The following is a 12,340-nucleotide window of genomic DNA, read 5'->3' as shown; positions in this document are numbered from 1 at the left end:
CACGCTCCCTCCGCGGCCGTCGTCGCTGCAAAGGGCCGAGCGCGCAGCGCGGGGGGGGGCAGCGCACCAAGATGGCGACAACCGCAGTTCCTCCTGCAGCTCCCCCACCTCCGCAGTCCAGCAACGCCTTGCGGGAGACGTGCTAGCGCGGCGGCCGCAGTAAGTGACAGCCCGGAGCGGGGGGGAGACGGGGGGGGGGGGGGCACGGCGAGCATCGCCTGTATTTTATTTTATTTTGTATTTTATTTTTTTTTGGTTGATGATTATGATTTTGTACCTCTCGCTGCCCCACCGCCAGCACGCTGTCTACCTGCCATCCCCCCCCCAACACACGCACGCATCCTGGGTGGGGGCTTTGCCGCAGAGCGATTTTCCAGCTGCTCCCCCCCGCTTGCGTGTGGGGCGATCCCTCAGGAGGGGGGTGCGGTGGTCGCCCCCTCCCCGTCCCGCTCCCTCCATCTCCCCCTGTTCGCATGGAGGAAGTGCCCGAGGGGTGGGGGGTTCCCCGCTGCAGCCGTCGCTGTGCCCCCGCGGGTGCCCGTTGGCAGCGGGGGGGACTGCGGGGTGCCCCGATCCCTGCCGTGCCCACACAGCACTGCACCCGGAGCTCTCCCCTTCCCCAGGACAGCCGCTGCCCCATTCTCTCCCAGCTCTGCCCTATGGGGAGGGGGCACTGCCACTCCCCTCCCCCCCCCTCAGCCTCAGTCCCGGCCTTTGGGAGGGGGCAGCCTCAGCCCGGAGCGGTGGGAACCCCCTTATGGCTTCCCTCCTCCATCCTTTGGTTTGGGGCCCTTCTCCCAGGCCCTAAATTCTGGGCCGTGCTCTTTGTCTGCATTGTGGGGAGGGAGAGACTGGGGATAATTGGAGTTGTTCTCAGGATCCCTTCCCCCTCAGCCGTAGCTGCAGAGCTGTATATCCCTCCTCCACCCTCCTGTTCTCCTCTTGTTCAGCATCCCGCTGCCAGGGGAGGGGGAGAAGTTGGAGGATGGAGTTTTGTGGGGAGATGCATGGGGCGGCTTTGAGGTTCCAGCCTGACCTAAATGTTGGCATTGTGCTTCATGCTCTTACTTTCTTTCACCATACAGATTTGGGGCAGACTTATTTTATTTATCCTCCCTGATGAGAGCAAATTGCACATTCTCAAGCTTTTTCTACTAAAATCTGTGTGTCTTCTTCCCCTCCCCACCCCCTTCTTTTCTGGTGCAAATTCTGCCCAGCTGATGTGGGGGTGGGGAAGCTGGAAGGGATGCTCTATGGCTGCAGATGATTCGAGGTGAAGCCTAAAAGTCTGATGGAAGAGGAGTGTGTGCCGGGGGGACACAGCTGGAGCTGGTCAGCTGTAAGGGGCCTGGGCTTAATTCTGTGGAGAGATCCCAGCTGTGGTAGGTTAACCCACTGCTTGCTTTCCATGTGTGCCGTGTTGCAGGTAATTGGCATATGATCGTTCAGGAGTTTCACAGATGGGGTCTCACTGAGGGGTGCTGGTTGTATTTCTGCTGTGTGTTGGTGTGTAATCTGGTCTTTGTAACACTGCAGCATTCCACCCCCAACGGGAACCCATGACCTGTATGTCCTCATTTCACACTGGGAAGGATTAAATTAGGAGGAGCGAGGGTGTTCTAGGAGCCTGATTGCCCCCTCCTACTTGTATCTGTAGCAGCAAAAAGGGAGGAAGCGTTCCATCAATTGTTTTCTTGCTGTTGCTGGCTGCCAGTCCATTTCAGTACTGCTTTGGAGGGAGGGGGGCTGCCAGTATCCTTGCGTAGGACTGCTTATTTATCCGTGCCACATGACGGATGCTCGTCTGAAAAGAGATCGAGATCCAGGAGGGGCGATGTGTAGGGCGGTTTCTCGGCGGGCAGCTCCGGGGTCCGCTGCCCCGTCCCGTCGTGGTGCTGAAAGGACAGCTCCCGGCGATGGGCTCGGCTCCGGGCGCGGCTCCCGGCCCGGCGTACAGCGCGGCGGGGCAGTGCCGGCGGGGCGGCCGCCGGCTGTCGCGGGGGCACTTATGTAAAGTTCCTGAGGGGTGTGCGAACGTCCTCCGGTAGGAATTGACACTAGTGCAGTGGAAGGCATGGACCTGTGTCAGGGGAGGGTCCGGACGGGTGTTAGAAAAGGTTCTTCGCCAGAGGGTGGTGGTCATGGCCCCAAGCTGCCAGAGCTTGAGGAGAGTTTGGACTGTGCCCTCAAACATAGGGCTTAGATTTTTGAGTGGTCCTGCTTGGAGCCAGGGGTTAGACTTGATGATCTGCGTGGGTCCCTTCCAACTTGGGGCATTCTGTGGTTCTATGATGATGTATTATAGAGTAATAGACAAGTTGCTAGTGCTCATAGGAGCACTTTGTAAAGGCAGTTATCCATACAAGCAAAACACGAGGCCTGTCAGAGCTTGGCTAGGTGTGGTTTCCACCAGCTGTGTGTTTAGATAGTCCACATACTTAGCTTGTGTGATGTTTAAATAAAATGATTGGCAATGTGACTGAAGGGCTACTTGATCCTTTCTTCCATTACAACGCTTCTACAGTGTCATTCATGCTGAGTGCTAGGGCCTGCATCTGTTACAAATAATTTAACTGGTTATATAAGCTCATATGTATGGCTTATATCCAGATCACAGTACAGATAACGTAACTTGCTCCAGTGAGCAATAATAATTATGTGACTATTTTGTGAACGGAGTTGTAATGCTAAGTTTATAATAAACAAAAGAAGGAAGAGTGATTGCATGTTGCAAGAAACTGAGCATGAGTGTGTTTTCTCTTATATGCAAAGGAGATGAAATAAAAGAGGAACAATGTCAATACTGAATGAAAGTAAAGTAGATCAACTATCTGAAATATGGTATCGCCTTTCCTCTTTTGGTTATTATGTCAGTATTCACTTGTAGGTTTGTTTGATTGGTTTGGTAGGCGTGCATTTACATTAAAATGAACAGATACGGCCTAATGTATCTGTTGATACTGACTATTTTTCAATGACTTGAGAAGCAGTTGGCTCCAGCAGCCATGTGTGACTCCTGGGGCATGCAGTGTTCATGTGGTCGCAGGGTTTCCATTCGCTATTGATCGCCTTCCAACTGAAGCAGCTGCAGCTGTCATTGAAATAAACAAATACACAGAGATCAATAATTTGTCGTTGGGCTTGGAGGAATGGTTTGGATTAAAGATGATGTGGTAAAATAACAAAACAGAAGCTTCAGCATTGAGAACAAGCATGGGAAAAATAATTTAAAAAACCACAGAGAGGAAATTGCATGGCGTGGCTCATGTTGCTGGTAGTACTGCGGAGAGCTTGTCCTCCTTTGGTGATTGGTTTGCATCCCGTATGGTTCAGCAGTGACTAAATGATCTGCTTCATCTCTTGCTTGGACTGTGCTGGTGATGTCGGTCCAGCAGATCACAGAAAGACAGATGTGCTGCATAAAAAAAATGTGTTAGCTGTCTTTGATGGCTGTTGCACTAAAGAATGGCCAGAAAGTCCGTTCCTTGGGCTCTCCCCTTACGTTCTCATTCAGAGCAGAGTGGACAGTCACAGCTTTAGTGATTTAACTGCAGCTTATGTGATGCGTGGGCCCTTCAGTGTGAGAGAAATTCACCTGTGTGGGCAATACTGTAGAGCCGTAAGGCTGAGCAGCACACTCACTGTGCCAATGACGTTCTGGCCATAGCAGGAGGTGAACTTTGCATTGTCTTCCTAGCGGGATGGCTGTGTTATCAGAGCCAGGAACAGCTGATGGCTGTAGCAAGTGATAATAAGGAAAGGTGAAGACATAAGGAACTGCCAGGCCTGCATGGGTTGTATTCCAGAACACCATAGAAATTTTGTGATCTATGTTGTGTAAGGGCAGAGGACTAGACAAGGGTTTGTTTATTCTCCTTCCTTTCGTGTTTGCCCATGTTTGAACTATTTTTAATTGTACTCTTTGAGCTCTCTGCAGCCTTATATGGATTTCTCCAAAATTGTTGTAAAAAAACAAGTTGCCTTTCTGCTGTTTTATGGGTCACTGATAGGCTGGATGGATTGAAAGAGAAATCAGATTTTGCTCTTCTGAGCAGCTGAGCTCGTGTCTTCACAGTTACACAATGGCTATTTCGAACAATTCTCTGTTCAGATGTTGGGCTTTGGAAGGGGGAAGCCAAAGTGCTATGTGTGAGCTGGCATAGCTTGCCCTGATCCCCGGATTCCTCAGTGAGATTGGTGACAAATGCAAGTCAGCTTTGAGTAACGTCTAATGCAGGGAACTGGTTCTGCTATTTTTAGTTCTTGTAACTCACTAGGAGACAATAAAGAAGTCATAACCCTCCTGATAGGCACCGAAAAACCCGCAGTACCAGCTCTATTTTTTCAGTAGTGCTTCTTTAAATGCTAGGACCAGCATTTCTTCAGACATTTTTCTGTAGTGTTTGGTGCTGCTGCGCTTCTCTCTCCTCCCTCTGTTTCTGTTCCTTTTTGACCTTTAGATGTGCGCGTTCAGCTTTGGTTCAGTCGCTGTTCCAAAAGCATCACCTCTCTCGTACCCTGTCTGGAGTCTGCCCTCGAGCACAGCTTAGAATTGAGCGCGTGGGAAACCCCTGCAACGTTCAACACAGGGTGGGGAGAGCCACCGGCAGCACAGTGATAAATACTGCTCGATAGTGAAAGCATTCCTTTTTTCCTTCCACCTTACAGCATCAAGCATCACATGACGCCTTTCCAAGGGAGAGGCTTCCTCCCGCATCACAGCCGGTTGTGTTGCCTTTCATTGATAAAATTGGCCTGCTCCAGGCTCTCGGAATCCACTGCAGATGGAAGAGATCTGCAAGTCCCTTGGAAGGCTGTTTGCAGCCACGCGTTTTTCTCATGCATATATGGTTTGGTTTGGGGTTTTTTAGGCCCTCGTGCAGAGGAATTTCAGAGGGCTGTGCATCAGTACGGTGCTTTCCTTTCTGCCCCAGCACTGTGTGTTCAGTTCCAATCCACGTGCGTCTATGTGGGTTACATAAAACCTCCCATGGAAGGACTTGTTCTCCAGGGGGATGGAAGTCGGACTGCAAATGACTGAATCTTGCAAATTAATAAGTGAAGAAATGTATTAAAGCGAAGATACTGCCTCAAAAGTGTTTTTTTAATTTCTTTTGACAATTAGCTTGAATAATTTATTAGAGTATTTCATAATGTACCAGTAAACGGACTGCTGGGAACATTTATAAAAAATAATTGTCTTTGTAATTGGGCACCACAGTGCGGCATTTCCTTTGCTGGTGTAAAATCTTTGGTCCGTGAAGCATGTGCTGTGCTGAGCACGGAGCTCCATGTGCACGGGGTGAGGTTTGGGATGCGCAGTGATGTGGTTCTGTTCCCAAAGCAGTCACCCAGCGCTCAGTGCAGCACTCATCCCTGTGTGTTTCCCATGGGTTGGGCGTTCCAAGTGCTTCTCCTGTTGGACGTTGGAGAATGGATGGGAAGAACGTGTTTTGCCAAAACAAACTCTGCTGGTGTGGTGGCATGGCTGTGTACTTGGAGTATATGATGGTGAGCGTGGAAAAATGTGGTGGGGATGTGTAGCTAGAGCCATTTCAGTTTATTGATCTGTGTGATTTTTGTAACAACACCGACTCCCTGAAGGATCCTGGCTGGTTCTGTCGCTGTGTGCTGAGTGAAGGAGAGGATCAGATGTTGGCTGTGGGAGCTGCAAAGCTTGACTCGTCACTGTGAGGATATAAAACTCGATGCCATCAGCGCGGGGAAAATGGGTATTTGGGTCTGATTTAAGGAACTGAAGGAGCGTTCCGTTCCCGTCCTTTCGGTTTACCTCCCAGTTTTGTCCGTTCTATTAGTGTGGGGTGATTTCCTGGGGAAACAAATGAAATCAGGGTAGGCAGAACTTTCCAAGCAATGGGAACGCCGGATCGCTGTTGTGTTGTGAGATGGAGCAACAAATCCTGACACAAAGGCAACCGCAGCAGAAGAGGCTGCAGCCACCCAGGCTGAGCACAAATAGCACAAAGTGAACTTGTAGCTGAGTTTATCCGAATAACATCGGAGTGTCTCGTGATTTATTAATGGGCAGAACCCCTTCCGAGGACGGGAAGTATTTGCAGCGGTCCCCCGGGGATGGGGAGAGTTGTGGTCTTTTTGGCCAAGACGTGAAGCAACGCCGGATCTGAGAGGCTTTGGGGTTTGCCCTGTGGGGAAGAGAATTTTCCATGTCAAATATTGAGGGACTCAAGGAGTGAGAGACTCTTACTGTCACTCTCATCTTACAGGAGGAGTCTGCTTTGGTATGCAGTGGTGTACCAGTTTTTTTTTGTTGTTTTTTTCCTTAATTTTAAACGACCACTCATCGTTTTGGTTGCTTCCACTCACCAGTTGTGTAATTGTGCGTACAGATCAGGCATTCATTTGTGCCTGGGTTTTTTTTTCTCCCCATTTTTTATGCTCCTGTGTCCCTGAGCTACTTTGGTTTCTAAATTCAGGCCTTGCATATTTATCTGTGCCATTCAATTAGACCACATCCCCAATGCTGCTGTATAGTTTCACAGTATGTGGGAAATTTGGTAATTAAATGCATGCAAATGCTGCGAGAATAGAATAAATTAATTTCTGTTCCTTAATATCAGCAGGATATTTTGTGATGTTTCTAGTGATAACACAACCAAGATGCTGCCATTTCTTCCTTCTTCTTTCCTTGCTTTTATTGCATTTACTCCAGAAATATCTGGTCAAGTTTAAATGAAAAGAATCCCATCCCCAGCTGCACTGTGTGTTTCCATGAGGAGTAAGATCTGTACTTCAGTTTTTTGGGTGTACAAATAAACTCCAGTTGGAAACGCTGGTTGTTGAAATTCTGCATGTGTGGGGCAGCTTTAGATTGGCATGCAGTGTACAAAAATGTGCAAGTGGCATTTTCATGGCTGGAGTGAAGCTGTTGCAAGGAATAACCTGCAGTCACATGCAAGGATGCTTTGCAGTAGTGGTTCTCATTTTTGGGAATACCCCAGGTACTTTATTAAAGATTGGGTGGGATCTCCAGGTGTTTGAACAAAGAGAACTTTAATATTTCAATGCTGTGTTTATCTGTGAAGTCTGATGAGGTTCCTAGCAAGCTGTGATTCTCCGTGTTAGTGCTCTCTGCATTGCCCTTTAATTCAGGATGCTTTTTGAAACCAAGGTATGGAGAGGCTATTGGTGGCCAGCTTTGTGCTGAAATAGCTGAATTTTAATAGTTCAGTGCTACAGTGCAGTTTTCATGGAATTTTAAAGTCATTTTTCTATCAGAGGTGCAGGAGCTTTAATACATGTTTTGATGCAATGTGTTCATTAGAATGAAAGGCCATGTTACTGGTGGTCTTTTCTCCTTTGTTAGGGGCCCTAATCCCACGCAGTGCTTGGGCTCTTTCTGAGCCATGTGCTGGTGTTTTGTTGCTGCTTTACAGCCCCTGGCTGCTTTGCATGTAGGTTCCTCCCCGAAGGCAGCAGCCCGGTGTTCCTGCAGCACTGCAGTGTGTTGCATCAGTGCAGGCTCTCAGTGATTCCTCGGCTCTCGTGGCCTCTTCCTGTTGTGTGAAGAGCCTGAAGTGGGAGCACCGTCAGAATTGCAATGTGTTCTCCTTGCTGGGTCTCCAGCAAAAGGTGCAGAGCTGCAGAGGGTTTGTAGGCAGGCTGGATTCAGAAGAACATCCCAGCAGCTTTTCTCCCTTGCAGGAGGAGAAGGCAAGGTGCTCTCTGTAGGGACAGTGTGAAGCCCTGTGCAATGTCCGTGCTGCTTTGCAGGCTGGAAGCTCTGTGAGCCCATCCTCAGCTGCTGCCTTCCCTTCTCTTTGTGCTCTGTGCCATGGAGAAGAACTCATTTGTGTTGCATCTGAAAGAGGACTCTGCATTTAACCCACATAGTATGGAAGTTTAGTTTTCAGCAATTAATATTGTACTCGATGAAAGCCTTTCAGTTTATTTCATTCTTAGGCCTGAAATTAATAGAAAACCTGAAAAGTTACGTGCAAATATATATGTAAAATAAATTTTCCATATGAGTCCTGTCTGAGGTCCTGGAGCAGCATAACGAGAGCTCCCTGGCTCATCTATCCCAATAATGTCAGGAAGAAAATCTTCCAGAAAACCTCTCCTCGGCAGTGATAATATGGGATGGAGCAGGAAGGACCATTTTTGTCAAAGCCGTGGTGTTGTAGTTTTGGTTGAAAGAGCCTCAGTTGTGTGCCTGTTGGCTGCTGGGCTCTCAGAGAAGCCTGGCCCCAAGGTATTCCTCTTAGTGTGCTGGGAGGAGTGCTTTGCTGAAGGCCTTGTTAGCAGGAGGGTGATGACACCCAGCCCCTTCCAACATGGCAGAGCACCTCATCCTGACCCTGGAACAGAACCGAGTTGGATTTTGTGTCTAATGATCTGTTTGCTAGAGAGCATTGGCTGGTAGTGAGTAGAGAGCAATGGCCCCAGCCCTGAGAGCGCCCTGTAGGTTGCATGGGGATGAAAACCCAGTGGTGCTTGCTGAGCACCTGCAGACCTTTGGGTCCTTGGTGTTTGTTGTCCTGCCTTTGCCACCGCTGACTGTTCTGCCTGTGCTCTTTGTCCCATGCAGAGCTGACCTGTCCGGGCTGCAACATCACTAAAGAAGCTGCTGCAGGATGAAAAGATGGCAGCACGGCTGCTCGCACCACCAGGCCCTGATAGTTTTAAACCTTTCACTCCGGAGTCTCTGGCTAACATTGAGAAACGCATTGCAGAAGAAAAAAAGAAGAAGCGTCCAAAGCAAGACAGCAGCCATCGCGACGACGATGAAGACAGCAAACCAAAACCAAACAGTGACCTTGAGGCGGGGAAGAATTTGCCTTTCATCTATGGGGACATCCCTAAAGGCCTGGTTGCTGTACCACTGGAGGACTTTGACCCTTATTATATGACCCAGAAAGTGAGTCTGCAAGAAAGGAGTCACTAAACCGCCTTTCTCGTAGGAGGTTGCAGGTTTGGGTATGGTTTAAATAGAAGACAAAGAATGGAGTCTTTGGATGGGGCTTTTTTGTTATTGTTATCTGTCATTTTCTTTTCTTGAACGTTAACAGTATCTCCCTTGTGCTTCATGCACCTTTGGAGCACTCACTGAGTCCAGCTAAGATAGAGATGATCTGATCAGTCTGTAAGCACCTGCTTGGATAGAGGCAGCAGAACAAGGTCTGGAAACTAAAAATAGGCAAAGTTGTGCTAATGTGCCAGTTTTAACCACGAGGGCAATGAGAAGAATATAACTGAGGGGGAATGGTAAACGTTTTAAGTGCGTATTTCTTTACCTGCATGGAAATAGTTTTCAATCATTGATCATAATGAAACTGGTATATCAAATTGTGACCAAAGGAAAAAAAAAAAGTGAGGTAATTTGTTTAAATTGCTATCATTCTCAGGATTTTATTTTTTTAATTGTCTGTGGAATTAAGGTGATATGGCAGGAGACATTTGTTGATGCTGAAATGTGTTAAGAAATGAAGCGGTGTCATTGAGGGAAGTGGTGAGTAAGCAAATGCTGCTGGAAACAAAGGGGGGAATCTTCTGGTGAAGTAAGGAAGAGTGAAGGTTGGGTGACTTAAAACTGAGCTTCTTCTCTGCTCTTTAATTGCATTGCTTTCTTTGGTAGAGATTTAGTTTGAATAAGCTGAGATAATAACGAGAAGGATAGACTGCGTGCACGATGACTGTATATGACAGCTTTGATGTGGTCGTGCAAAACTTGGGTAATATGGCTGTCATGTAAAATCAGTAAGTTGGCAAGTGTAGCAGAATACTTCATGACTTTGTGTTGGATCAGACGCTTCTTGCCGTGCTCAGAGGTGATCCTGCGACTCACAGGGCAATGTTCACATGAAGTCAACTGAATTTGGCCGCTGAAGTTTAGAATAATTAATTCTCCTCTATGTTTGCACTTCAGTGCTTGTTTGTTTTGTTAGCGGTGCTAAGAGAACAGGTACCAAAATAGGATGGCTTGTGTAAGTTGAAGATGAATTATATTGGTGTTTAGATGGATGTTTGACTTAAGGAGATGTATTGACAACTGGTGTTGTTGGCAGGAAGGAAGCTTATGCTATCCCTCCGAAATATTTTCTCTTTATTAAGCAAATATTTTCTCATTATTAAACAAATCTGTTGTTGCCTGGTTTTGATGTGGGCAGGCTGTGAAGCACACAGAGCTGAGAGCTGTTCCCAGGATCTCTGGCTGTGGCTGGCCACTTGCACCCCGCCACGTTGGGTACTGGGAAATGTCACCGCAAAGCCAACAAGGAATGGTTTGTAGATGTGCGTTGGAGGATCAGGCAGTATTCCTTCTAGCTAGAACAGGAAAACATTGCTCAATGGGTTGCAAGTAACGCCTGGAGCATTGGGCAAAGACTTGGTTGTCTTTGGTTCCACCAGAAGTAGGAGGTTGGGCACCGTTGGCCCGCGTGCTTTCTTGGTCACCAGATTTGCCTGCAAACACAGTGCTCTTGATAAATCTCCCAGTTTTAGGAAAACTAAGGCATGTTCCCAGCTCCAGAGACATCTGCCCTGCCTCCAGAAGAACCGTGCCTTTCTGCATGGAGATGCTCACAAGGTTTCTGCTCGCCGCGGAGCAGCTGCAGAGAGAGGGAAGGTTCTGGAGGATGGAGCAAACCCACCTCCTCCTTGCTGCTCTGCAAAAAAGAGCCTCACTCGCCCTGCAAACACCGGATTAACATTTTGCCGGCTTTCTTTCTTTTGCATCTGCTTCAGGATGGCAAGAACTTAGGTACGTGTTCCTTCTTTGCTGCTTCAAATAGTCGGTGACTTCCCACAAGGAATTTTTTAAGGCCATTAAAAAAGGCCCTTCTCTGAATCATCAGGAATTGCGAATCTGCCTGAATCATGGGAAGTTTTCCAAGAGATTTTTTTTTCTCCTCTCTAGCATTTGCCAGAAGGCTTTGCATCATAGGTCTTTTCTTTTAAAGCAAGATGTACAGCATGCATAGGAACAAATCAGCTAGTTACTTTTCCTTGCAGTAGGACACGGTGATCTTGGTTTATCTAAAGAAACCGAAGCTGCATTTTAACTGGCAAGCTGAACTTCCCAGTGGTTTTGTCTGAGCTGCTTTGTTTTCCTCTGCTCAGTTTCTTTGCTTTGCACAGTGGGAGCAGTGACTCTTGGTAGGATCAGGAAAATCCATTTGCTCGCAGGTACCCATTTATGGAGCTAAGGTACCTCCTCTTTGTCTTTATGTAACTGCCAGAGAGAAATTCTTCCATGGTCCTCTGTGTTGCCAAATAATAATCACCTTCCCATTCCTGGGGTGAAGCACATGGCAGAAGCATGACTTGCCCACGATATCTGGTGTGGGCATTGGAAAAATTTCAGTTAAAAAGCAAAGACTCACATATGAACTGCCTTGTTTAAATGTACAAATGAGATTCAGAGAACACACCAATTTGAACATCCGTGGCAATGGAAGCAAAGCAGCTGATTGCTGCGAAGCGCCAAGGCGGACTTCGTGCATTTTCCTATTGCCCACTCAGTTCAAACACCTTCTGCCCTACCAAGTCTTGGACTTTCCTTGTGAGGGGTTTGGATGTCCTTGGATGGAAGATATTTGTAAAAATATTTGTGATCTCCTGCAGGGGAAAGAAGAACTTGTCATTTAATTATATCGTCTTTCTTGTACTCTTGAGCCACTGAGCGGAATGGGGAGAAATGGGAGGTTCCCCAATTCATTGTGTACCGTAGAGCTGAACATCCTTCAGTGCTTGCTTATGCAAGAGGTAAGGATTTCTGTCCTCTTTTATTTCTGCAAACTTATTTCTCATTTTTTATATTTTCCCATTTTCTTAGGCCTCTCTTTTTTTCTCTTCAATTTACAGCTTGGGCTGTCATTCCTTCTAAACAACTTCCTACTTGCCTCTTCCTTTCCACAGAATGTGGCTTTGGCCGGACTGTGGCCTCTCTCCTTCAGTAACTTCCATCCATTTTGCTCAGTGAATCTCTTTCCTAATTGCTGCAGAGCAAGGTGAAGGGTTCACATGCTTCTGCAGTTGTTCCATTTAGGAGGCAGTAGAAGGTCCCTACGTATTCTGCGAGTGGTTGGGTTGGTTTCAGCGGAATAATCAACCTTGGATTTGTAGAAAACTGTTTTCCCACTAAAGTGGGATTGTCAGAGGTCACCTATATCTTGCAGATGGACACCTGAGGATCCTGCTTGCGTGTGTGTGCCAATGGAGTGACTTGCAACTTCGTCAAGTCACATGCATCGTTTGGAAACAGGCCCTCCAGCGCAGAATGTCACCTTGAGGGTGTGGAACTGGGAAAATTACAGGGATGTGAGCAGGCAGTGCGGGAGAGGCGTTTGTGTAGCGCGTG

At 47.6% G+C, this 12,340-nt stretch overlaps 1 protein-coding gene across 5 annotated transcripts in view; it reads left to right on the top strand.

The window, feature by feature from the left end:
* Nucleotides 1-12,340, top strand: part of SCN8A (sodium voltage-gated channel alpha subunit 8) — a 51,822-nt gene that overhangs the window by 459 nt on the left and 39,023 nt on the right. For 2 of the 5 annotated variants that reach the window (XM_003643112.6, XM_424477.7), the window contains exons 1-2: nt 46-159; nt 8,570-8,899. In XM_003643112.6, the coding sequence (XP_003643160.1) occupies nt 8,624-8,899 (276 nt within the window). In that variant the 5' untranslated portion in view covers nt 46-159; nt 8,570-8,623. Of the gene's footprint in view, nt 1-45; nt 160-1,225; nt 1,383-8,569; nt 8,900-12,340 lie in introns of those variants that run through there. The other 3 variants (XM_015300257.4, XM_040654817.2, XM_040654819.2) reach the window with 3 other exon arrangements.

The sequence above is a fragment of the Gallus gallus genome, chromosome 34, assembly GCF_016699485.2.
Source record: "Gallus gallus isolate bGalGal1 chromosome 34, bGalGal1.mat.broiler.GRCg7b, whole genome shotgun sequence".
NCBI classification, from domain to species: Eukaryota; Metazoa; Chordata; class Aves; order Galliformes; family Phasianidae; genus Gallus; species Gallus gallus.
The sequence above is the reverse complement of the archived record's forward strand: the minus strand, read 5'-3'. Positions and strand labels throughout refer to the sequence as shown.